The 26,562-nt window shown below is 39.0% G+C and overlaps 2 protein-coding genes across 2 annotated transcripts in view; one reads left to right on the top strand and one right to left on the bottom strand.

The window, feature by feature from the left end:
- The window catches only part of ap3b1a (adaptor related protein complex 3 subunit beta 1a), a 50,732-nt gene extending 42,507 nt beyond the window's left edge, over positions 1-8,225 (bottom strand). The window contains exons 1-4 of the mRNA XM_079658672.1: positions 7,928-8,225; positions 2,826-2,901; positions 2,626-2,700; positions 439-534 (exon numbers count right to left, since the gene is read on the bottom strand). Coding sequence (XP_079514798.1) covers positions 439-534; positions 2,626-2,700; positions 2,826-2,901; positions 7,928-8,049 — 369 coding nt within the window. The 5' untranslated portion in view covers positions 8,050-8,225. The remainder of the gene's footprint in view (positions 1-438; positions 535-2,625; positions 2,701-2,825; positions 2,902-7,927) is intronic.
- A 1,169-nt stretch (positions 8,226-9,394) lies between these two features.
- Positions 9,395-25,859, top strand: LOC307025791 (secretory carrier-associated membrane protein 1-like). Its single transcript, XM_079660667.1, has 9 exons — positions 9,395-9,631; positions 12,725-12,802; positions 13,467-13,568; positions 15,743-15,854; positions 17,731-17,859; positions 20,550-20,709; positions 21,188-21,289; positions 22,104-22,221; positions 22,795-25,859. Exons 1-9 carry the CDS (start codon positions 9,572-9,574, stop codon positions 22,942-22,944), a joined length of 1,011 nt encoding a protein of 336 aa, XP_079516793.1. The 5' UTR covers positions 9,395-9,571; the 3' UTR covers positions 22,945-25,859.
- Positions 25,860-26,562: the final 703 nt, after the last annotated feature.

The raw sequence follows: 26,562 nt of genomic DNA, 5'->3' as shown, positions 1-26,562 counted from the left end.
GGAGATTTGTTTTGTTTTATATCATATTAAACCGATTCTTTTGGGTTTTCAGACCGACAAAACAAGACATTTAAAAAGGCATCACATTGGACTTTGAGGAACTGAGTTTGACATTTTTAACTCGTTTCTGACATTTTATAGCCCTAAACATTAACTGAGGAAATAATCTGCAGATTGATCTAAAAGGAAGATACTCGTTAGTTGCACCTTGAATGTCAAATCTAACAAAACAATATGTTTAACATTGCAGATATTAGGGTACAAAGGCCAGAAAATATGCAGTCAATATACAAGAGAAACACACACTAGATAACATACATTTTTTCTAAATGATAAATAATATCAGTTTTTTCCAAGCCTGTATCTACACTCAAATATAACAGCTTTTCACAGTGTTGGGAATAATAAATATAGAAAGTCGAGGGGTAGAAATATTACCTTGAGGGCCCGCTGGAAGGTGCTGATGGAGAGCAGAGCCAGGTCCTGCTGCTCCTCTGCATACCTCACCAGGTACACATACACAAGCTTCTTAAGCTGCGAAGGACAATTACATAAAACAGCAATCAATTAACAGCTGTAAAGGGGAATTAATGCAGCACTTGGGTTTTAAAAAAAATCTAGGAAACCAGCTGTGATATAAAACTTTAGAAGGGTTATGTGAAACGTGCTGTGTGTTTACAATCTATAAGTTTACAATCTATAACTGCAGCTATCAAAAGAATAAAATGAACAATAATGAATGAAAGCATTGGGCTCAGTTTGTTTGTGTTTGAGTATAGAAAGTGTTCCTGTCTTGATATCTCCAGCAGCAGATGTGCTTCAGTGTTGCTTCAGGCACAGAAGGAGGCTATGAGTTTGTGTTCCCTTTCAGAAATGGCTATTGAATTATTAGCCCCCCTTCTTGTGTTTGGCTTCCATGCCTCTTCTTCTTTCACAGGAAAGCCTGAGATAATATTTGTCCAGTTTTCTGACAAGTTTAACTTCAGGCCAAAGGTTGCTCGTCTGCTAAATCAGAGAAAAAGACTGACTGATTTCTATATGCCTGTGGTAGGATCATAACTACAGGAACTGGGATAATAGAAATTAGGACAAATTAGGCTTTAATCCAGAATCTATTTATAATTTCATTTAGGAACTGATTTAAGGTTGAGGTCAGGGGTAAGGTTACATTTCAGGTACAATCGGCAAGAGTTTAATGGATAATCAGCACCATGCCTCCTAATGCAGTGAGTATTGACTTGCAGCAGTGCAGCACAGTTCTCAATCATCGTTCTGGTCATTACTGCTGGAATTAATGGCATTACTCACTATAAAAGCAGACACAGCCCATCTGCCCTCCAGGATCTGGTTTCGTTGGCCACAAAGCTCACGGCTGATCTCATTTTGAACCGTTAAGTCTGCGATTAAGGGCTCTAAAACTTGCTCAGCATCAAAAGGACATTTCATTTCTTAAGAATTTGGTTTTTAGGGGGTGTTTATTTGTAAGGGAATTGTCTGTATGTTCCTTTATGTGGTATGTATGTAAATCATACAATTAGTTCCGTGTTTCTGCCTTAAAAAAATATGAATTTGATCAAACAAAAAAATAACTACCGTAGTTTTAAAATGTCTCTGCATGACATGAAAGACTGAAACAAGCATGCCAAAGAAAGCTACAAGAATGTATGAAGTGTGTTTTTTAACTGAAGTGCAGCAATAATTAAAGCAAATGAAGCGCACTAATCACGCAACACTGTCGATAAGTTGCATGCTCTTGCGCTGATCTCTAATTATAAGGGATCAATGGCAGCTCACAGTGACACGGAGACAAGAGATGAGGGCGTTTTAGAGAGACATACTGTAGGTGAGTAAAGTGTGGAAGAAACCGCACTACCTTAGCAGCTGGTGTGTACGAGGGTGGAGAGAGGAGACGTGACTGTGGGCTCTCTGCTGCCAATTACATCCTCCCACCTGCTCCCCCACCTTGCCACGAGCTGCTTTGGGCTGCATGCCTTGCACAGCGCCGGGCTCCAAGCACCACCTCTAGCATGCTGCCCCTCGTGCTACCTGATTATAACGCTGCTGCTAATCAATATTCACAGGCTACGGGCATGGGAACCCCTCTTGAGCTGGGAGAGGCTGTGCACAACTCTGCTGTGGTTTAGTGCAGTACTATTTACAGAGTATCTTTAAGCCACTGTTTAAGATGAAGAAATAACACTAGTTGAGCTACTATAAAGACTTGTAATACCCTCTTTTATTTTACTTTTTTTATCGAGGTAACCTGTGGGGAACTGCCCAAAAGATGTAAAAGCATGCATGCAGTTGGTGTATAGTATCTCTTAGTTTTTTATTAGAGCTGCATATGGTGGAGCTTATCATTGATTATTAAATTGCATAAAAGAGACATTTTTATTGAACTTGCATAAAAGAGACTTTATTTGTTTTATTTATAATGTATTTAAATGTAAAGTATTTATGTGTCGGTTTTACACTTATCTGACCAAGTGTGTCTGTTGAAATATTGAAGTGAGGAAGTTCCCACCAACGTGCTGTTACACGAGAATTTAATGAATCATACAAAACAACTTTGGCAAAGAGGAAAACAGTGATGAGGAATTTGATCTGTGATATATAAGGTCATACCTCGATGTTCTTACTCGCAACGTTCTTCACAACAGCAGGGAACAGCTCCGATGCATTTTTCCCTTTGGAAATTAGCTGAAAAAGAAATCAGACAATACAGAGTTGGATCCACCTTTCTTATCACAGATAGTAAACTGAACACCTGAGAGAAGACACACACACATATTTCAAAAGAATACATGTGAATCCCTAAGACTCACCCCAACGACCCTTTTCATGGCCTCCAGTTTGAGCGACTCCTTGTTGCTCTCCAACATCTCTTTAAGGTCTTCATTCCTTAGGAAAGAAAATAGTGTTATTTACACGTTTTATGGTCAAATTAGAAAAAGCCTAGTAAACACTGCTAGATGACTTGACTAATCAGCTTGAAGGGTCAAAGCTTGACCAAAGGTGCTGTGAAAGACACATATGTACAACATCTGTGTCAGCTCCACAGATTACAGGGTTAACATGTGAGCCGTCACATTCGCTCCCATAGGCCAAACAATTATGTACATTATTTGCTCTTCAGGAGACTAACAGTAAATGAATAATCTAGCAATACACACAGATAACATTTCATCTTTGATTGCCACACAATAAACCTACCCCCAAATGTTAAAAGCACCTAAAGAAAATCGAATCTACTTTAGCCAAAGACATTGCATAGTTGTCCACAACGCTAGCCACTAGCTGCTATTAGCTTTGCCAACTAGCTCATCTAGTTTCTGCTAAAAGTCTCTGCAATCCGATCTGACGATGCTCATTATAGGCTAATGCTAACAAACATTGTTACTGTGCAACACGGGTTGTTTGTTACACACAGAGGCCAAACACTTAGAGATAATGTCTAGTTATTGTGGCACTGACAGTCATTCACAAAAATAATTATCCAGCTAAAACAAGAACAAGAGTTAACATTAAAATGTAGCTATTGTTTTTATACAAATAGGTGAAAGAAAATAAATAAAGGATAGGTTTGTATTTCTTGGAATAAGATACTTAGAACTCAATAAAACTCTGGATAATAAAGTTAACTAACATGAACTTCAGAGAGAGCGCAGAAAACTGATTTGTTCTGGACATTTGACTGTATGCCTATTTTCAGTCAAAAATAAATGAATTAAGTGACATCTTTCCTAAAATACTCTGAAACTGAATAGAAGCATACATCCCACCTTCCATTTTCCTTTGTCTCTGAAACGGACATAACAAAGTCCATTTAGTAAGAATGCAACAATGCAACAACATACAACATCCTTTAATTGAAGCTAAAAACACAGATGTCTCTGTCACAGGGCTGTGGTTGTACAGTACCCGGCTTTGTGTGTCTCCTTGATGCTAATCTTGCTGTGTGTGAGTGCCTGCTCTTCCTGACTGGGCTCAGGCTTCAGAGTGAGCTGTAGGTTCTCAGCCGACACCAGCGCCATCCTCATGGCTCCCACTGCCTCCGAGCGCAGAGAAGAGAAACCAACATCCATGCCGGCTTTCCTCCACGGCAGTCACTGGAGTCCACTCAACAACCAGCCCTCGCTGTGTGTGTGTGTGTGCTGTCTAAAAGAATAGAGTCCACACAAGTTGCACAACTGACTGTATTTCAAGTAACTGAAGAGTGAAACGGATCTGTGGTAATTACTTTCCTTCAGGCTGTGTGCCCTGGCTTTATTTACAGTTGTCTTCTTGACTCGTTCTTGTTCATAACTGTCAAAGCTGGGGAGAGTGGAGAGACGGCTCAGGCTCCACTGGCTTTGTGCCTGTCATTCACTTCTCCCTTCCTCTTCTCATGGGCAAAAAAAGTCACAAGATGCCCCGTCAGCTCCGCTAATAGCAAGTCATGCTTGAGGGTAGTGCCTGCTAACTTGGGAAAGATCTCTCTCCTTCTGCTGTAGTCCACGTTTCTTCTGAAGTTACCTGCTGGTAAGCTGGGGTCCACTCTTCATTTCTCTTTCCTTCTGTTCCATGGATTTTCCTCTCAGACCTCTCACCTGCTCTCTGCCTGTGTGTGTCTCTCTCTCTGTGGGACTGTGGTCACTTCCCTCCAGGGGAAAAGGAGGGCCTTATCTACACTGGTGGGTAAACATAGATACTTTTCATCACCTCCACTGCACAATAGTCAACTTTAGCCCGACACCGCTGAGCGCACATACAATACGCTGCCAACAGGACAGGCCTTCATGAAAGATAACAGCACCGAGCTGAATGTCAGGAAATACCCTTTAAGATTTGAAAGGTTCAGAAGGTGCTTTACTCTCTCTGGGAGAAACTGACGGACCAACAACCCCAGTCATTTTTACAAGCTAATAGAATAATCACTTTTTCACTTCTTACTTTTGTAAAAAGATTTTTGCTTCCCGAATAACTGTTCACATTCATTTATGACGTTACCATTGATCTCGACCATGAATTGAATTGGCCAGATAAATAATAAAACAACTAATAACTTTAAGGGAACTTTATCATGCTATATTTAACTAACAATGACTTAAAACGGGGCAGAGAAAATGTATGTTCTGAACCTTTGCATGTGTTCCTCTATTCATGTAGAAAGAAAATATGAACTTAATAAATGTTTTTACTATATTAAGCCTAAACTAAAATAGAAACAAGTAACCCCCCCTCACTACCCCGGCCAATTTCCTTTTCACAGTGACAATCTGTAACAGACAAAACAATCTCAACACAGGCTCCATTTAGTAGCTGTAGCAAATGTGGTTAGTATAGTTTATGACTTCTCACCAATGTTGAATTCAAAGTATCTTTCTTGACAATGGTCACAGTAGTTGACAAAACAAACAGACTCTTTGCGACTTTTGATTAAATCAACACTAGCAGATATAGCATCTGAAAAAAGACAAACGGGCCTCACGGTAGAATAGCTTTACAATTAAATAAGGCGTATAGATGGTAGAAAACCAAAATAAAACTCAAAAATAAAAAAACTGTATGCTTTCATTATGTGGAAAAAAGCATATGTTACACTGAAAAATATCGATATTGTAGTGTTTCTTGGTAGAAATATGTATTGTTAAGAGGAACATTTGTGCTAGATGTGCCCTGATCAGCACATTATTAACAGCTAATAACTTTCCTGAAAATAAAGGGAAAGATCCAAAATCTTAATTTTAAACGTAGGTCAAAAATGTATAATTTAAACATTTATACAACCAAACCACTTGCCCGCAGCGAAATCTCTCTTTAGTCAGAGATAATAAATAAGTCACATGTATTTGTGCCGGGCTAAAACCTTTCATAGAGCCTTTAGTCAGTGAGAAGAGGACTATAACACTACAGGAATGCTGCTGTGCCCCCCCCCCCCCCCCCCACACACGTGACAAACATTCAGGAATTTCAAATAACTTGATTTAACATTAGCAGAACGACTCATGGGGCTAACTTGAATTGACAAATATGCAACATACAGGCTGAGTAAGACAAAGCCTGCGTACTACACTTATGTGGACACAGCTTAGGATGCACAGGCTTAGGTCAGACAGACACACACAGACAAAAGCATCATTCATGCATCTTCTGCTCTTCCCAGTTCGGCCTATAATATGCAGGTGAACTTATGACCTAGCCTTGCCTAAGTGAGTAGATCTATGGTCATGTGAGACAGCTTAGAGGTTCACTTAAGCACACTAAGCAACATGTAACACTGTGGCAAGAGAATGTCATTCAAAAGGCATTAATGATGGGTCAAATCTTGAATGCTGAAGAGAATACGCAAACAACTGTTCTGATGGCTTAAGGTTAGTTACAGCATTTCTTGTTGGGATCAACAAATTAAAGCTCATACTGACAGCTAAAAATAAGAAGACTGGGCAGCGTAATTCTACAACTGTCAGGCTGTTGCCGTGTGAAGTTTCTCATTCACCCATTGAGGATTAAATCAGAGGGTCTAAGCTGCAGGAAAAACGTCTTAACAATCAAATAGAAACCTTTATATATACAGTCTATGATAGAAACCAAGGTTCCATTGATGTTTGGCTGCCCTCTAGTGGTAGGTTTCTGAGATACAACTCAAAACAAGCTGACAATCCATTTTCACTTTTATACAAGAGGAAGGTTACTTATATGTAGAAAGTAACTGTGAGTCTGAGACGTGAAGTTAAAACCGAAACTAGGAAACTTCTTTCCCAAAGTCTTTCTAAAGAATGTAATACTGTCACCTGGAAATAAAACAGACATCCATGGGCACCTGCATAGCTATCAGAAACTGATTTGGTGTATTATGTCCAAAAAGGTCAAACAAATTCTAGTAGCAAACAGTCTGGATATGTACATTTAGGTACAGACCATTTACCAGTTTCCTGAAAGTATCCCAAACCGTTCAAGTTAATAAAGCACAAAGTGTGACTTAGCAAAGCTATAAAACAGGTGGTTTACAGAATCACAACTCAAACAGGCAACACTATTCAAGTTCAACTGCAATGCCTTTTTTCTCCTCTAAACAGAAAGCAGACTTAAGTGTTTTAGTATCCTTTCCATATGTTATCTACATGTTGGCACATGCTATGCTTATACAGTGCAGAATGGTTTTAGTTATAGGATGTTTTAAAAATATTGATGGGTACAAATTCAATTTGATTGTCAATATGTGGATTGTGTGTCCATTTATTAACACTGTACACTAGTGTAAGTCATTCAGAGAAGCCTTAATTATATTTTGAAGAAAATCTGTACAAATTTGATGAAACACTGTGTAATGATGAAAGACTGGTTAAATATGTGTTTTCTGAAGCTTATCATGAAGACTAGTCGTTGTTGTTTAAATGAGGTTATACCTTTTACAATATATATTTTTTCCAAGTCCACTCATTACTGCAAATTGTACCATTTTTTTTTGTGTGTGTATACCAGGGTACTCCACACATTAATTTACATGTCATACTTTGAGAACATATTGCTGATAATACATACATTCAGCTCTTGCACTTCAATGAAATGTATGGGTTTTAAAGATGTTTTTACCAGTTTTACAAGATAACCCGAGTTGTTTACTTGGTGGTATTTCACAGTGTGGTATTAGTAATTCTACTTAAGTCAATAACCTGAAAACTTTCCTCCACAAGTGGTCAAAGTAAGCAAAGCAGTAGGGACGAAAACCCCCCAAAGCCATATAAAAATGATGTATTTGTCACATGTAACAGTGCCATGGCATAAAGTCGGTCGCCATCACTGCCTAGCTTGTTGATGATGCTGGGGGCTACTTTTCAAGTCAGCTACACAGGGAGTTAGCATCACAAAATTCACTACAACCGTCTAACTTTACCACAAAATGACACTATTGACAGCACAAGGAACACATGTTAAGCTATCTTACTTTTTAAAGTCAGAGCTGAAGAGTCCAAAGGCAGCTCCGCCGGTACTGGAGGAGTTCTCCTGCCCCGCTTCCACCGCAGCCTCCGCTCCTCCTTGGTCATTGTACAAGGCGATCGTCGACATGCTCAGCGTTGAAACAAGACTTGCCTCGATAACTAAATGCGAATTCGGCTTTTAAAACTGCACATTAACGTACGAAAGTATAAGTGTTACGTAGCACAAAAAGTTCCTGCAGAGGCAAACTTCTCCGAGATTCCCCTCAACTTTTTTTTACACGCAGTAGCGGAAGTGTGAGCTGGACAAGTTGGTGTCACATGACAGGGCTGAAAAGACCACATAGATCTAGAATATCTAGAAACAACAGTTAACTGTTACCGGTTTAATTCCCAGAGCGGCTGTCACTGCTATCTCATTTAGAATGTATAGATCTATGTGAAATAACGCCCCGTTGACAAGGCAACAACGGCATCATAGTTCTTATCAGATGTGAATATTTTGCGTACTTGTCTTACGTACTTAACGTAAAGTAACCTGCTGCCCATGCCTCTTTTTTAGAAAAGATAAGTAAAAGTAGAAACACTTAAGTGTAAAAATAAAGTTACTAGGTAAATGTACTTACTTCCTGTACATTGGTAGAATTGCACATTTGTAATACTTCTTCTTTGCCTCCAAAGGGGACATTTTGTAATTGTATTGTCAAGAGGCGTCAAGTAAATTGAGCTCTACTCCTGATTATAAAGCATGAGGCCACAAGTGCAGAAAAGGATTGATTATGTGTGTATAAGAAATCAGATTACAAAGGATTAAGCATTGGTCGTTTGGAATTAGTATGATTGGTTTTATTATGTAAGGATTAATAAATGTGATGTGTTTACTGAATCGAAATAGTTGTGGAAAAGTACAAGAATGGGATGTTCAGTATTGTACAGATATTCATAACCTCGTTGACCTTCTATATATACTCACACTCTGAAATGGGCACAATGATTACTTTTACTTTTTGTGGGCAATTTTAATTGTTTTTTATTCAAATATTGTTGTACTTATGCCTCAGTTACATTTTTTATGTAGTGTGTTAACTTGTAACATATTACTTATATTGTTTGGTTATTTCGAACTTATCAAGAAACGAATTCACACTATATACAAATAGTATGCCTATTTTTCTTTTATAGAACTTAATTGGACAAAGGCTTGAACAAACAACATTTCTTTCAGAGTCTTCAAAGAAAAAAATAGGCAAGTTAGTGCATACAGAAGTCAAGAATAAACATTACAAAAATGGAGGGCTAGGGCTTTTTACATAAATCATATTTTTCTAATTGCGGTCAACAGTTTAATTGCATTTTAATTTGAAGGGTTTAAAACAATTAAGAAACTCATACACACAAATAAAACATGTGACCTGACGCTTCTTCACTTCCGTATAGGTCAGTATTGTATCACATGTGATCCGCTGCTGGTGACCAATCCCATCCAGCCTGATAGTATCTCTGGACTGAGTCAACACTTCACCTCCGACCATCTGTCATCTCTTGCTTCTACCTCAAAACGAGTTGGTATTTTGGAAGCAGTTTGCTCGGATTTATACACTGTATATACAATTATTAAGTCTTAAAACGACTGAAACCATCCTGGTTGGATAATGTCAGGAGGATTCGACAGCAACCCGTTCGCGGACCCGGAGATCAGCAACCCATTCCAGGTAACGTTAGCTAGCTACGTTAGCGCCATTAGCATTAGCTTGTGCACTATTTCACATTAATAACAACGTTACACAGCCTGGCAAATCAGACACGGGTTGCTCAGTGCTATGCAGCTGTGATAAAGCTACTTGTGTTTAAAACAAGTAATAGCAGTGATTAGCAAAACGTTTTTAATTCACTTGTCAAGCTTAAATTACACTCTGTCACTTAGTATAGCTCACTTCGGTGTGACATAACACGTTAATGAACCAGGCAATGTTTTGTTAGCTAGCTTGATGTCTAGTGATAGCCTTATTTGTGACTTGTAGGGTCTATGGTGTATTATTCTTTGTGATATATACAACTATCCACCGTCTTTACACCTTCCCTTCCATAGCACTTTACATTTAAAAGCACTATCTGTTGAACACTTATATGCTGTTCAAAGGTTCCTGTAACCATGCATATTTGATTTGATGGGCATCTAGGTTGATTTTCCATCAAGTTAGATACCCTTAATGGATTTTCTATACCAAACGACATGTGCTAATAATAACTCAAAGCGAGGGGAAGGATTTGATGGGATGCTTTTGCATAGAAACCATTTAAAAGGCTACTATAACAGGGTTTTGGTGATTTGACAGTCAAATATAGAGACATAAATTAGGTCAGTAACTATATTTTTTCAATGCAAGGTTTCCATTATGCTGTCAACTTTATTTAGACGTCCAACGAATGGACAGCCTTGTGTGAACAGTGTCTTGTAATGTGAAAGCATCATGTGCTCTTTAGCCCTTCAGTGCCTCCCTCCATCAGCAGGTGTGTAAAGGTGTTCTCATCATTGGCATTGGCAGTACAGTTACTATTCGGCATTTCATTAGAGATGAAAAGGTTATGTGATTAATTGATAAACCAAGCAAATATTCGGATAAATGACACATTTTGAGCAGAAATACCAATACTCCCCTGCTTCCAGCTACTTAAGCGTAAATATTTGTTGTTTCTTTTTCTTTCGCGTCTTTCTTTCATTTTGTTAATGGATTAACAAGCATCAATTAAAATGTAACATGTCCAAGATAATAGAGCAGGGTTTAAGCACTGTTGGTCGGACAAATCGGGACATCAAATGACTGCTCCCTGTGTTTTAGTATAATGTGATTGGTATTTTCCACTAATGCACAGGTTCATTTGAAGACTAGCAGTAAAAAAAAAACTACAATTATTTGCAGATCTATTGTTTTAGATTAACATGTCAACAAAAATAAAACCAGAACAAATTTAAATGAAGAAATAAAAATTGGCTAAAACATTATGGATATTCCTACACATACTATGAGTCCTACATGGCTACAGTAAATGATTCTTCTCATTCTAAAAAGTCATTTTCAAATCTTGCTCTTTCAGTGTATGAAAGTAAAAGATGCTGATGGCACAGTTTGACCGCACAGACGCACGAAAAGTGAATTATTCATGGAGCCTCATTAACATACTGACATGACTAGTGAACCCCTGCTGCTCTGCCAATTTTCTGTCATTTATTGGCTGTCTTTTTTTGTGCCTGAGGAAAAATGAAGCTTTGTTCCCTGCTTTTGAGCTATCTTCAATACTTCATGAAATCATATGGTGCTGTCATGGCGACATGTGGTGCAAGGATCCCCGCTGGCAGCTACATTTCATCACTCCCAGTTATGCATAGATTGTTCATTTGGATTTGGCCTATTCATCTGAATGTAGGCTTATTAAAAGCATTAAGCTCTAATGTCATAGAAGGAAGCTTAGATTTCACATTGTGCCAGGCTAAACAGCTTAATAAAATGTCGTACAGAGCATGGACTCCAACTGGTTTTTCATCCTGTTGACCCTGCAGTGTGTTACGTACAGGATACTATACAGCAGGCATCGTGTTTGATAATGTGTCATCAGCTAGTGGGACTTTTGCAGCGAATGCATCAGAAAATCTGTTTTATTTCCAACTACATTAGGATCATGAAAGGTAACATTTGGTTCATTATTAGGTGTCAGAAAATACATCCTTCTTAAATTATACAGTAAGATCTGCATCAGGTGAATTATCTTATTTTCCCCCTTTCCCAACTTTAGATTTCAAAATGAACACTGTGAATATGCATGTGTTTCCTTGGCTGTGCAATAGGGCGACATTAAACTTTAAACGCAACATACCCTCAAATATTTATGACCCCGGTCTGGTGACAAGTTGCAGCGTGTGCGTGCGTGTGCGTGTGTGTGTCTGAGGCAGCAGAAAAGATGCTCCCAGAAACGTAAGAGTCAGGGAGACGGGGAGAGCACCGCGCTGAGACTGCATAGGGAAGTACTGCAGGAATACGCAGATTGGATGGTAATCTTCAGCAGCTATTTGAATGAAAGCAGAGTGTGACTGACAGCAGCTGATGGTAAGCTTATAATAAGAAACGTATGATAAACTGATGCCTGCAGGAACAGACTTTAACATGCAAATGGAGGCAGAATATTCTAAATGATGTACATGTATTTAAAGTGTGTGGCTACTGGCAATTGGTAGTTGAATACACCCTATAAGCAAACATTGTCTCACTCCAGTGTCACCCTTTAAAAGGCTTCTGCTTAATGTTTAAGCTTGATCCTCCATTTCACTTTGTGTTTGCATAGTACATAGTAAAACTGTTACTCACCAAATGTTGTGAACAATGTTCTTTGAATTTGCTTGTCTTGCAAATCCAGAATGTGCCTAAAAGGATTGGGGTGTGTTTTTGTGCAGAGTGCAGCATAGTAAAAAAAATAGTCTTTTTTTATGTATGTCTTTTGGAGCTGGAACACCCAGGACTATTTATAGAAGTCTTCTCGGGAAAATTATTGGAATCATCCTGCCAGTATTGAATTATAGGCCCGTTGCATTTTGAATGAAGAGGGTTGTTTGGCCTTTGACAGAATAATGGAGGGGATTTATACTCACATGAGCTCAGACATTTCCACTCTTCTCCTTGATAAAGCACAAGGATAGACTTGAAAAAATGACTATTTTCATACCAAAACTATTCATAACATTTGAGTTATTTACCCCCTAATTTTTATGTTTTCTTCTACGATTTATGTTTATATCTTTTGTATTTTTAAAGGATCCATCAGTGACACAAGTACGACAGGCTGCTCCTCCGGGGCTGGAGGAGTACAATCCCTTCACAGATGGCAAACCAGTGAGTACCTAAAAAAGATCCAGGATAATATAATGGTCGCTGATGCCAAACAATTTTGTTAAATGGGAAATAACACAAGTATTCTAAGTAACTTCCAGCAGTGGACAATTATCAAAGAGTAAGAATCACACACAATTGTCGGAGAGCTTTATAACTGTATTTTATTACATTACATGTTACTTGTTAGATGCTTTTATCCAAAGAGACTTACATACTCAATACTGTGGGCAATCCCCACAGGAGCAACTTGGGGTGAAGTGTCTCAGGGACACAACGACATGCTCTCTGCAGCGGGGTTTGAACCTGTGCTCCCCTGATCCCAACACCAACGCACTAGTCCACTGCGCCACACGCCTCCCTAAATGAAATGTAGACGTTTTTTCTGACTTTCCCTGAAATTCTGCCTTTTTTTGCTTGTAAAATATTGGATATTTTTTACCCTTCAGTCCTCTAAAAGTTATTTAAATGAATTGATCCAAGAGGTTTTATGAGAGAAAAGCAGCCTTTGGTTGACATGCTCACAATTGATCAACTTTAGTGGTTTTAATTATAATTGAACTGTGAGCCTGATGCAGTAGGTTACATACTGCGGAGGCTACTCTCTTTTTTTTTGTGCCATATCATTCTCATTTCAATTGTTGTTACATCTATTTTTCCTCCGCAGACACCTGGGGGTGTGGCGCCCAAGACTGCAGCCCCCACCCTCAACACGCAACCCGCCATCATGAAGCCCACAGAGGAGCCTCCAGCCTACTCACAGTCACAGGTGACACTGACCACACCTGGTGTAGAAAAGCATGTGTATCCTAAACATGACATGTGATGCACTTTTCCTCATCATTATCACAATAGGAAGCCATCTAGCTACAGTAGTGAACACATTCATTCAGAATGATAATGATGGAGGATTGGGATGAACAGATGCAGGGAAGATGTTGGTACAATAAACAACAAATAATTGTAAAATAATATATTCCAATGCAGACCATAGCTAAAATGAATCGACAAGTAAATGAGTTGGTTTTAATACATCCACTTCTTAAAAAAGGCATCTTTTAAGTTTCTTCATCAAGATCCTATTAATTGGAAACCTAAATGCATACCAGATGAACAACATATACAACCACTTTCTCCTCTAAATGTAACAGTTTTCCTTATTTAATGGCTTAAAATTGAACTCGCAGGTACTGTTGGTATATCACACACTCCTAAACATGGATGAATAGAATGTAAAATAACACAGAACATATAAATAATCTAAAAACGAATTAGCTTTGAATCATTACAAAAATACTCACTGGTGTGGCATGGTGTCAGACAAAGGTTTTGGAGAAACAAATGAACAGGAGTAGGGATGGGTATCGTTAAGGTTTTAACGGTACTACTAATTTTATCGATACCGCTTATCGATCCAGTCTTTTAACGGTACTCTTATCGGTTATTTTGGAGAAAAAAACTAAACAAATTGTGAACAAAATTAACATTGCTTTTTATTTAAATGAAATAAATAATATTTCACTTCAAAAGAAACAAGTGTTTTAACAAATCATATTAAATAATGTGATGACAGAATTGTAAACAGAATAGCTGAAACTTTAACAGAATAAATAACTCAGTTACCTCTAATCATTAACCCATGTTTGTATCATGTAGTTAACTCTGTGTGTTGCTGCTAGCATACATAACACCTGACGTGGAAACGTTACTCATGGATGGGGCTACAGAGCTGCTAGAAAGACAGTCGAACCCGGTGCATTCCTCCGTCTGAATGTGGTGCACTTTTGCTAAATGTTTAGACAAATTGCTCGTGTTACCGCCCTCACATGCTAAACTCTTATTGAACTTTTGGCAGCGAGCATTGTCCACATCGAGACGGGTAACTTTTAACCACACCTCGGAGCGCGTTCTCTCCGCCATCTCCGCCGTGTGTTTGTGTGTGTTGCTCATAGACTGGGTGTTGCTGCATGTAGCAGCTGTGTGTGTGTAAACTGCCCCGCCCCCTCGCACACAGACGGGGGAGAGAGATCTCTTGTCTGGATTGGAAAGATCGAAAATACTAAAAATAATCATAGACGCATTTTGCAGTCTTTTTGCATATTAGAAACGGAGTTGGCGACACTAAAACTGCAATATAATGTTTGTGTAGAAATAATAAAAAATTAGAGATATATTTTACATGTCTCTCTCCAGTACCGATAAAAAGACCGATAACGTCGGAGCTTAACGGTACCACGGTCTTTAATAATTCAGCCCCGGGGCTCGGTACGCATCCCTACACAGGAGTGGCAGCATGGCCTCAGTCAAAGGGTTCAAACCGATCACACCCAGCCCTTAAATAACCTCCCATCTCTAAACTCCTCCCCTTTGCATCGACAGGTGAGTCTCCACCCAATCGTGGTTTGACAGAGGTGATTTATGACACCCTGATCTCACAAACTGTAATTTCTTCTACTTTATTACTTGTTACTTGTTACTTGTTCCCTTGAGAAATTGTAGATTTGACAGACACATCTTTATATTCTCCATATCAGCATGCAGAATATAATAGTAGGTGTATTAGGTTAGTCCTGTATCACCAGCAGAGACTTGTATTGAAGACAGAAAATACATAACATGACAGCAGGCTTCATGCTGCGTTTGCACACAGAAAAGCATCTCCACAGGAGGCTGTTTCTGTCTGTGACTGAGCTTTGTAGCTGCTATAGGAACCACAGAGTCGGAGAGAAAGCAGGCAGGCGGAGGAAATAACTTTTGATGGTGCATCTCATTTGTCGGCAGCCTCCTGGGAAACAAGTTGTTGTGATGTCTTTTCCTCCTGCTGGTGCTTCCCCTGTAGAGAATTGGATTTATTCCAAAAGTAGAAACAGAGCTGAAGAAACATATTTCTGTACTTGTCTCAGTGTGTTGACATCTGTTTTGTGTGTATGTGTGTTTGTGTAGGAGCAGTCGGGAGCAGCTGCTGAGCTGTTGAGGAGGCAGGAGGAGCTGGAGAGGAAGGCTGCGGAGCTGGACCGCAGGGAGAGAGAGATGCAGTCGCTCAGCGTTTCAGGAGGTCAGCAGCAGGGACATGTTCCTCAATCTAAAAAGGCTCAATATGACCTTTCCCTACTACAAGTCCAGGTGCAGCTTTTCCTGCATTTGAGACCAGAGTGTGATCTGTTTTATTCTGCTAAACATTTACTGAATACATACACTTGACGCACATGACATAGATGAGAAGATCACTACCACTCCCATGTTTGTAAGGTAAATATGAAGATGGACAAAATAGAAGATTAGCATAAAGACTGTGTACAGGCAGAAAAAGACAACATGGGTCAATACAAAGGTAAACAAAGAAGCACGTGTAAATGTTACAAATTATTTTGTAACCTACCTGCAGTGACTTAAGTCTTTTTTCACCATGGGACTGCAAGGCAACCAGCAGAGACTCCATGCAGACACTGCACCTGTCAAATAAATGGCATTAATAGTAGTGATAAAAAAGAAAATACCCGAAAAAAACCGTAGTAATAATAAGTTCTAATAGTAATAGTGACATAAGTCGAATTCAGAGGTCAACCTTGGGACTAGCTGTTTATACACACTTAAGTCAAGTTGCACTCTAGCTGCGTCTCACTTCTCTTATTTTTCATTTCCTCGCTCCTCGGTCTCGGTCTCACCGGAAGTTGATTTGTCTGCGCCATCTTGAGTAGCGTCCCAATGGCCTTATTTGTGCCGGAGGATCGAGGAGCGATAATGGAGGAGCTATAATCGAGGAACCACCAGACCATCCTCCGATGAAATCCTCAGACACTCGCCCCGCCCCCTTACTGTGTATCGCTCACTGATTGGACGATGCAGTGCATGCACTGTTCTGATGCTTCTTGACATGAGAGCAGTTTCCCAGCGGAGTGAAGAAAATACATGAACCTCACGAGAGTCACTCCTCAGTTTATATCGTGTTTTGTTTCAATTAATGTATCATTTAGTTACAAATATGTGATATATCTAAAAAACAAAGTGCTCAAAAATCATTTTATTCATTTTTTGGAAACATTTTCAAGATCGCTTTTTTCGTTTTACATTTTCATTTATTGTCGTTTCCATTCAGTCAGTCATTAAGTGCTATTTAAAATGTTAATTTGCTACATATCCAAACAAACAAACAAAGTGTGCAATCCACTGAATGTTAATGTAACTGGCTTTTGATAGATAACATATCTCTTTTTCTTCTCTCAATTATTTTATTTCTATTGTGCACTCTAATCAATATTAATCAAACTATTGTTCGTTTATACATTTTAAGAATGGCGTTTATCTTTTTTGAGAATTAGTTCTTATTTTATTTTATTTATTTGGGTCTACAACAGATGATACAAATGTTTGTGTCAGTAAATGTGTAGTAACAGAGGCGGGGGTGTGTGTGGAAATAACGGGGACACAGCTGGCTGCTGTCAGACGATCAGTTGTGCAGTGTCATCACAAACGGACGTCGCTTCACGTGACGCTCCGGAGGAAAGGACGTCCCATTGCTCTTAAAACTAATTTCCCTGCTTCTCGTGGTTTCCTTGCATCTCTCCATGCTTCCCTGGAGGGAGGGACTAGTCACAGGGAAACGACGCAAGTGAGGGACGCAAGGAATCCATTTAACCGAAGCTAGATGCAGCCTATGTATCCCTGCAGAAAAAGCACATCTAATATATAATAAGCATATTTCCAAAAGGTGTAAACATTCATGCAGATTCTCAAAACTTCTCTACAGATCCCTGTCCATATGTCTACTGTTGAGCTTCTAAGACTACACAGGAATCTAGGCAGGAAACAAGAGAATATATTTTTTCTGTTAATGCAGCAGAGTTACTGTACATTCAGGCTATTACTGATTAGTTGTCCTTTCAGTGTAGAACATGAGCCTACATTTCTTTTTGTCTTCTCTTGTCCTGCAGGCAGGAAAAACAACTGGCCCCCCCTCCCAGAGAAGTTCCCTGTGGGGCCCTGTTTCTACCAAGACATTACAGTGGACATACCTGTGGAGTTCCAGAAGACCGTCAAGATCATGTACTACCTCTGGATGTGTGAGTAGCTTTCTTTCAATACTTTATTTAATCAAATGTTGTTCAGTAATACTTAGAATGTCTGCGCTGCTGCATTGTAATGAAAATGAAGAAATAGAATCAACCCGTAAAAGATGTACCTAAAATAATCAGCTTAGTCATCGAGCACTCAAACAATTAGTTAAACCTTCCCCTAGGACCTGTTGCTTTTCTCTGTCTCATGTGATGATAAAGTCCATATATTTGGCTGTTTGTACTTTGGATAAGATCATCTAATTGAAACATACATGTGTGGTACATTTAATCGACCATAGATCATTTGTGGTGAATGAACAGCTAGCCTTTTATTCATCATATAAATCCCCATCTTTGTAACCTTAATTCATCCCTTTCTTAAAAGTAGACATGATAAAGACGCTCAATAGCAATTTCACCTTTAATAATAATACATTTTATTTTAGGTGCCTTTCATGACACCCAAGGACACTGTACAATTTGTCAAAAAAGAAAACACTAATAGGCAACAGAACATGATAAAAACACAAACAGCAAATCATGGTGGAGACAATCAAGCTTACTAGATCAGTGTTAAGCACTCACCATTTGTAGGTGAGCTTGTTTGGCCTGAAATGAAATTAATGCAACAATTATTTTTGATTTCATACCGTGAGTTTCTTACATAGATGGTTCTATCACAAAATTGGGGAACCAACTTTTTAAGAAAAATCTGTAAAATTCCTACATGTGTCCTTCCTAGTTTGAAGTTCTTTTAGATTGCTACTTGTGGGAAAGTTATATTACTAGAATATGAATGTAAAGTAATACTATATGTATTTTACAACCAAAGCAGAATGAAAGCATTTTACTGAGCCTGGCTGTAACTCAGCTTGTTTTTTGTCAAGGTTTCTGGGGAACAGATGGCAATATCTGTTTTATGGAAGATTGTTCTAGGTGTACACACTCACTGTTCACACATGCTGTATCCACCCACACTTTGTTGCCGAAATGAAACACTTCCAACTCTCTCCAGTGAAATAAAAAAGATGTAGTCTTCCTAGCTACTACGACACTATAGTGTTACAGTCCGTCTACAAACGCTTAGGTCTGCAAATAAAGCTGGTCTGAACTCTGAAGAAACTTTAACAAAGGCTATTTATTATCTTTTGAATAAAACAAAAAATTGGTGACAAATTGTATTTTCAATATTATTTCATCAACAAGATCCCCTGAATAAGAAGAACTGCATTGTATCCCCCTTTAAGCTTCACAAACGGCATCCTACTGGTGCTCAAAAATTACAATTCCCTGGGATTCCGGGAATGAATGGCCTGGAGTGGCACTCGGCACATGACGAGGGCACGTGGTGCAGTCATGTGGTCTGATGAAGTATTGGTCAGATGATTGCTTAAAGGTTAGTTTAGATACAGACTTCAGAGAGCAGTAGAAACCATGTCTCTATCCCCCGTCCTTCAGTTTGAGTTCATACACAGATTATTTGGAGATAAGCAAAGAATTTCATACTTTTAGCTTGAAAAGGATCTTGAGCACACATCAGCCCCACCCCCCACTCTCTCCTGTTGTGTCAGCAAGCAGGCTCCTGTCATATTTCACACTGTGATGTCAAATCAACTCATTCCTACACTCTGTTACTGTACAATGCCATGACAACGAAGGCAGTGTAAGGATCCTAAAACTGCATTATTAAATACATGTGTGTATTCTGTTGGAAGCTCTGAGGCAAATGAGAGAAAAAGAATTCTGGAGATCCCATTTCCTAGTCTGATCAAAATCGTGTTCTCTCTTGTGTTTGTGACTTAACAAGGTCACTTTTCGAAGTCACCTGGTTGTTGTTTTTTTTAAACCAATTTTCTAAATAGAATACAATTATTATTCATGTGTTTTTCCAGCTGAGTTTTAATTTCTCCATGCGCTCTAGACATAAGGTACATATGTTGCGTTTTAGCGAGTTATGTAACCATCCTTAAACCACGGATGTACTTTTTTTAATCAGCACTTATCTGCTGTTAGGAAAAACAGAGTCTTATATAGCCATAACATCTCTGTGTCACCGTTAAGGAAAGATATGGCTCCACACATTATCATTCAAGCATAGAGGAAAACACACATGCTTGTCTGTATTTCTACAAACCAATCACAAGTGTGTTAGGTGATGCTAGGCCCAGGATGAAGCGTAGGAGCACAGATAGCCTGAAGAGAGGGGAATGCTGTGTGCAAATACTGGTACAATGGCAGGCTTATTCCAACGGTTTTATTTGGTGAGTCATTATTTTACGGCTATGTAAAATCATGGGGCTGTGGTGCACGCCAGCCTCTTGGCAAAATGAGGTATTACAGCAGAAAACAGCCAAATTATCAAGATAATCCAAAACATTTGTTTTTCAAAAAAGTCATGACCACAGGGAAGCAAACAACTCGGATCATACAAAATAAATGGACAACATGATTTTAATTCTAACTTTCCTCTCGGGGCCTCTGTAGTTCTCCATCCTGCACAGTCCCACATATTGAAATATTCAGTGTCAGTGTGCAGCAGTGTGAGGACACTGGACACTATCTGTACAGTAGCCAGACACCAGCCTGCTTTCTGAGCTCTGACGTATACAGTGACACATTGAGGCTGCCACACTGTCCCACTCCCCCTGAAAGCCCCATCCATACCCTGACTGCATCCTCTCTCTCTCATACTTCAGTTCACACTGGGACGCTGCTGGCTAACCTGGTGGGCTGCCTGGCCTGGTTCTGTGTGGACCCATCACACGGAGTGGACTTCGGCCTGTCCATCCTCTGGTTCCTGCTCTTCACTCCGTGTTCCTTCGTCTGCTGGTACAGACCCCTTTATGGAGCATTCAGGTAAACAACACAGATGTATTAAACTTGGAATGACGTGTTTAGGTAGGCCAGCACAGAACATTTGACCTCTACAAAAGGGAAGAAGGAACTTCCAATTGGATTTTGGATTGTTCCTGGAAAAAAGATATGTGGCAAACCGAAGTTAGTGATACATATAGAAACTGACAAGGTCATATTCACAAAGGAAAAATACTTTTATGATTTTTAAGATGGAATCAAATCACCAGAAGTAAAATGCTGATGTTATACTACAAACGGACTGCACCACGAACAAATGGCTTAAGTTGTGTTTGGCATGATGACGTTTAGTAATCCCACTTATTAGCAATAGCCTTTTTCAGTGAAAGCTTTATAATGTACAAGTTGGGTATTAACTGACTTATTTAATGCCGTAGAAGAAAACGTTAAAATCTCTGATGTATGTGATAACCACAGATGTTATTTCTAGCATCTAACCAGATGTTCTCTCTTTCTGCAGGAGTGACAGCTCATTCAAGTTTTTTGCTTTCTTCTTCGTGTACATCTGTCAGTTTGGCGTTTACGTTCTCCAGAGTATTGGAATCGCTGGTTGGGGCGCCAGGTGAGACAAATCATTAAGGAATGTGAATAATTCTACTTTCGTTTTCTTAACTTTGAAGTTCATTTAACATCTAGTTTCTTTAAGGATGAAATGTCCAGATCAATCCTTGATTTTCTTCCTTTTTCTTATTGTTTAATGATTGTTTGCTGATCTGGCAGAAAAGGGGATAAGAAATCACAGTTAGATTACACATAAGTTATACTTATCTCAAATCCAGCAAAGGCAGTTATTTTTAAACATGATAAGAATACAGAAATAACCAAATGCAATTGAAACAGTATAGCAAATACAGATGTAAACTATTAACGCACACAATCCCAACCCCCAGGAGGCACGTACAGGAAGGTTGGAGTTGGAGGGGGATTTCTTTAAAGACACCATTTGGGCTGTTAGAAATCTTTTTTTGTCTTTCATGTACTGCAAGGGAAATCTAAAAAAAGAATTGAATTACATTTTGACGCACTAAATACGGAAAATATATGTAAATAGGACAACATTCATTAGCTCCATCTCCAACTTTCTTATATTACAACCATTTGGAGTTTAGAATATTTTCTATCCTGAAGACAAATCTCAAATATTTATTTAAAATCTCTAGGAATACCCCAAAACAGCTGGACATACAAGCTTTCCGTACAGATTGTGCTAATAAGAACATTTTTTGGGGAGTATTTTCAGCTGTGGATTATTACACAGGTAACGCTCTGTTTAGTATTTACAACAGCAGGATGGTGTAGGGTGGTGTCAAAAAACAACAGTGCCACATTGTTGACTGACGAAAAATATATAATATCACTCATTTCCTGGTTCTCAGCGGGTGGATCTCAGCGCTGACCGGCCTGAATCACAGCGTCCCAGTGGGCATCATCATGATCCTCATCGCTGCTCTCTTTACCTCGCTGGCTGTCATGTCCCTCATCATGTTCAAAAAGGTAGACTCACAGGAACAAAATGAATCAAGCTGCCATTAAAGTCTGCTCATCTGAGGTGGGAAGTACTATAGTACAAATACTTCGTTAGTGTACTTAAGTAACATTTTCTGGTATCAGTACGACTTTTTACTTTGACTTCTTACATTTTTAACACAGGTTTGTTCCTTTAGTCTGAATGTGTGTTTGGTGTCGTGATCATTATTTAGAGCCATTGCGTGCCTATTGATTTGAACACGATCCGTGTATCCATCATTTCCTGGTCTTCTCTAAAGAAGAGGGACCAATGAAAACGTTGTCATGTTGCCGTTGTTCAGCATGGAAACATTCATTAGCTAACAATGATGTTATTGTTCTATTAATATAAAGGGAGGTCAGTTACTCTTTAAAACAGTTGGTAGTTATGGATACTTTTTACTTAAGTACTTTTCGAAGCCCATACTTCTCTACTCTTACTTGAGTAAAGAAGTTTAGTCAGTACTTCTACTTTTACCAGAGTATCTTTAAACACGAGTATCTGTAATCTCTGCTGCTCAGTTGTAACCCATCTCTTGTTGCCCTCCTCTTCCTCATCAGGTCCACGGGATGTACCGTACCACCGGGGCCAGCTTTGAGAAGGCCCAGCAGGAGTTTGCCACCGGTGTCATGTCCAACAAGACGGTCCAGACGGCCGCTGCTAACGCCACCACCAGGGCGGCACAAGGAGCCTTCAAGGAGCAGATCTGATTGGCCTAGAGAGCTCGCTCAACCCTCCGTCCCTCCCTTTCCCTCCCCCTCTGCTCACACCCAGCTTCCACTTGAGCCAACTGTCCTTGTTTGAACACATGGAGAGTCCCCCAGCCTTCTGACAATATCAAAGTGTTTCATGTGACGGCGCTACGGTTAGCCTTCCATGACCTGTAATCTCAGTGATAAAACACCCACTGCAGGCAGGATCCAAACAGCTCCATCACAGACTCTGCACTCCTACCACTCCACCATTTTTCTCTGTGTGAGTTTGTGTGTGTGGCCAACTGAATTAATGTTTGTGTGCCTATTTAAATGTCCGTCTGTCCTCCGTAGACAGATTCTAATGTAGCTGAACCAAGTCTTTCTAACGTCCCCTCTCACTGCAGGTGCTCCCCAGCATTATTGGCTTACCATGTATCCGAGCCTTACCTTGATTTATAAACCTAATCTCTCCTTCCTGTTTTTAAATTAATGTATTAATAGTACAATCTCTAGCAGTAGCATGCTCTGATTGGATCTGCTGTGAGTTAATAACTAATCACTGCTGCCCCCCGGTGGACTGACCATGAACTGTTGAAGATGAATGCCGTGCATTCCAGTTCACTGCCTTGCCTTCTTCTATTTTCTGCTTGCCTCAGAATTTGATTTTTCTTTACAGTGAAGGGTCACCCAAATTTCAATATTTCAGTATCAAACATGCTACTTTGTTGAGAGACTCAAGGGCTAATGTGATTTTATTTATCAAATAATATAGCAAGTAAAAAGTCTTCACATTCTTCGTTTTCTCATGCCGGAAAAATACTTTGTTCCTGATTGGAATATCTTAACGATCATTGGATTTATTCAAATGTTGTGCAGACCTTCATGCTCCTCAGAGGATAAATCCTACCTAATTGGATGATCCCCTGACTTTAACTCTCGTCCCATCATGAGGTTTGCATTTATGGTTATTGAAATATATTCGCATTTATCAGAGGGATGGCCATGACCTTTAGCACATACATGCATGTCCCATTCCTGATGGAAGTAATCAGTTTAATCATTTTAAAGGTCTACATTTCAATTTGTGAAATTAGATGTTTGATCAAATTCCAGCAAAACTAATGACATTCTAATTAGCTTCACTTTTTAATGCAAATACAAAAATATTAGCATGCTAACAAGCTAAGTTTACATGGTAAACATTATACCGGCTTAGCAATAGCCTGCTAGCATTGTCATTATGAGCATGTTGGCACGCTGTTAGCATTTAGCACAAAGCATCGCTACTCTGTAGAGTCTTAGTCTTGTTACTTGAAAAATGACTGGACTGATTCATAAATATTCAATAATTGCCTGTCCATTGACTAACTGACTAATCGTGTAAGCTCCATTGCTGTATAATGTAGACTTTGTAACATTTTAAAAGCCACCTTTCCCGCCAACAACAGTGTTTGATACTCAAAGTATGTTTGGGTGAACTGTCACTTTAAAGTTTGCTTTTGAGTTGTTATCCGCTTTAAATATTTAGCTTATAACGGTCTACATATCCATTGTGAAATGTTGCCAAGTTGCACTTTAAATCTTTGTCTGCACACTGTAAACTGTGCAAAAGGAAGGATATTTATAAAACGACCTCTCGCCTTCCTGCTCATTCGTGCCCATAACTACCAGCTGAGTTCAATATAGTTCACACATGAAGCCTACCTGTTCATGTCCTCTCCTCAGAAACAAATACTGACACCGTGAACATACAGTACCACTCTCCTGTACAGATGCATGTTTATACAGTTTTTGTGAAGGGGGAAGTGTAACTCGTCTCCAGCTTTTCTTGCGTTCCTGGAGACTTACCTCAGTTGTACTCAGGATGTGCTCTTTACCTGCATGATGAGGTTACAAAAATATGAAATTAAACACTAACTGGACCCTGTTTTTAAATATATGTGCTATAAATCAACATGTTGCAATACAAAAGAGGCTACAAATGGGCCAGTAAAGGGGATGTCATGCTCTGATAATTGCTTGCATATTCATAATTAGACAATTGTGGATTGACGATCACTGAACTCAAATCTGAAGACTTGCATCGATCATTCTTTTTGAAGTTTCCTAAAATCCCTGGTTATTTAGACTTTCAAATGTATTTGATCTTCTAAAATGCGTTTGAAAGTGTCCCTTTCTACATATTTCTTTAGTAAGAGCTGCAAAGCTTTTCCACAGTCTGAATGTGTCTGATCTGTTTTGTGTGTTGTGTCTCATGTTCAAACCAGTCAAGCCTTTGTATGTGTTTGATGTGTTGGAGTGTAAATAGAAGGGATTTGGCCTTTAAGTCTGAGTCTGTGTGCAGGGCAGAGTCTGGCTGTGGGTCTGTGATCCTTCTGGATTTATTTCAAAGCTTCCTGCAATATGCCTTTTTTGCTCTCTGCTCACATCTCATCTCTTCTCTTCACACTGGATTGATTTGAACCAGTGCATGTGTATTCCTGAGTACATTTACGTACGAATCAACGTGAGATTATTCCTCAAAAACAATCAAACTGAGTGGCACTTACAGTATTTACTGTTATTTTTGACTTGCTTAAGAAAACACGATATATGTGAGAATGGCGTTAGATTGCAATGTGAACTGTGTGACGTGCTGTAGATGGGCTGTGGCTTAAGCATCATGATCAACATGGATTGTAGTAGAAACACTGACAGTTAAATCAATTCAGAAGCATCTCTAAGAAGTCAACTCTTAATTAAATGATCAAAAAGAAAATAGAAAGGGATGTTTGTATATTTTGTAAGATTTATCATGAGATGGCCGGCTGTTCGCTCTTGATTTCGTTGTCATTTTAAGATGCACTCTGGTTGGACTTTCAATCGCATGTTGAGTAGCTTGAGTTTTGTATATTTATTGTATTAACACTGAATTAAACTCTTCTTCTGTATGTGTTTCAAGCTCTCTTTTTGTTTATATTCATGCCTATGTTTGTACTCTGTGGGGAAATTATTCAGACAAAACAAGGGTTTAGGTTGTAAAAAACCGGATCCATGCTCTTAAAAAGGCAAACTCAGGGTGTAAGTGGGCTTGCACCAGCAGCTAATAACCAGATGAGGTCAGTAGTCATCAAATAACATGAGAATAGTTTCCCTTCACTGCAAATGTTTGGAAGAATAATCCTATCATTAAAGATAAAGTCAGTTCTCATATATAGAATCAACGGTAAGGTAGCAAACATTTTAAATAACTTTGCAAAGGAGAATGTCCCCATGCATAGAACATGAAGAAGGCTTAATACTAACCATTACAATAACCAAGAAAAAAAAACATAACATATGGATGGGAAGTGTCTGCAATAGAACTCCATGATGTTATGTCAACGTTACGTTTGTAGGTTGTTCCAAAATGGCCCAAAAATGGTTGATGCCTTTAGCATTGGTATTCCTACTCTTAATAAAAGCAGTAATAATATAACCCGATCCAAAAGTCAGCTTTGAGTCTGATAACATTCATTCTCTAAAATATTTGTATCTGTTTTGAGTAAAAAAACTATGTTAGAGAATTATGTAATAAAGTATTTCTGTAATGCTAGTATAGCATACTTTGTTGTTGAAAATTGTTTGAAAGCTTTGTTTGAATTGGATCATGTT

Source organism: Notothenia rossii, assembly GCF_949606895.1.
Source record: "Notothenia rossii genome assembly, chromosome: 11".
Classification (NCBI taxonomy): Eukaryota; Metazoa; Chordata; class Actinopteri; order Perciformes; family Nototheniidae; genus Notothenia; species Notothenia rossii.
This window is presented reverse-complemented; position numbering and strand designations above follow the sequence as displayed.

Excerpts from the sequence above, each read along its gene's own strand:
- LOC307025791 (XM_079660667.1), top strand. The coding sequence starts at position 9,572 with ATGTCAGGAGGATTCGACAGCAACCCGTTCGCGGACCCGGAGATCAGC. Across the intron at positions 9,632-12,724 it reads AGATCAGCAACCCATTCCAG|GATCCATCAGTGACACAAGT; the intron begins GTAACGTTAGCT and ends GTATTTTTAAAG. Across the intron at positions 21,290-22,103 it reads ATCGCTGGTTGGGGCGCCAG|CGGGTGGATCTCAGCGCTGA; the intron begins GTGAGACAAATC and ends CCTGGTTCTCAG.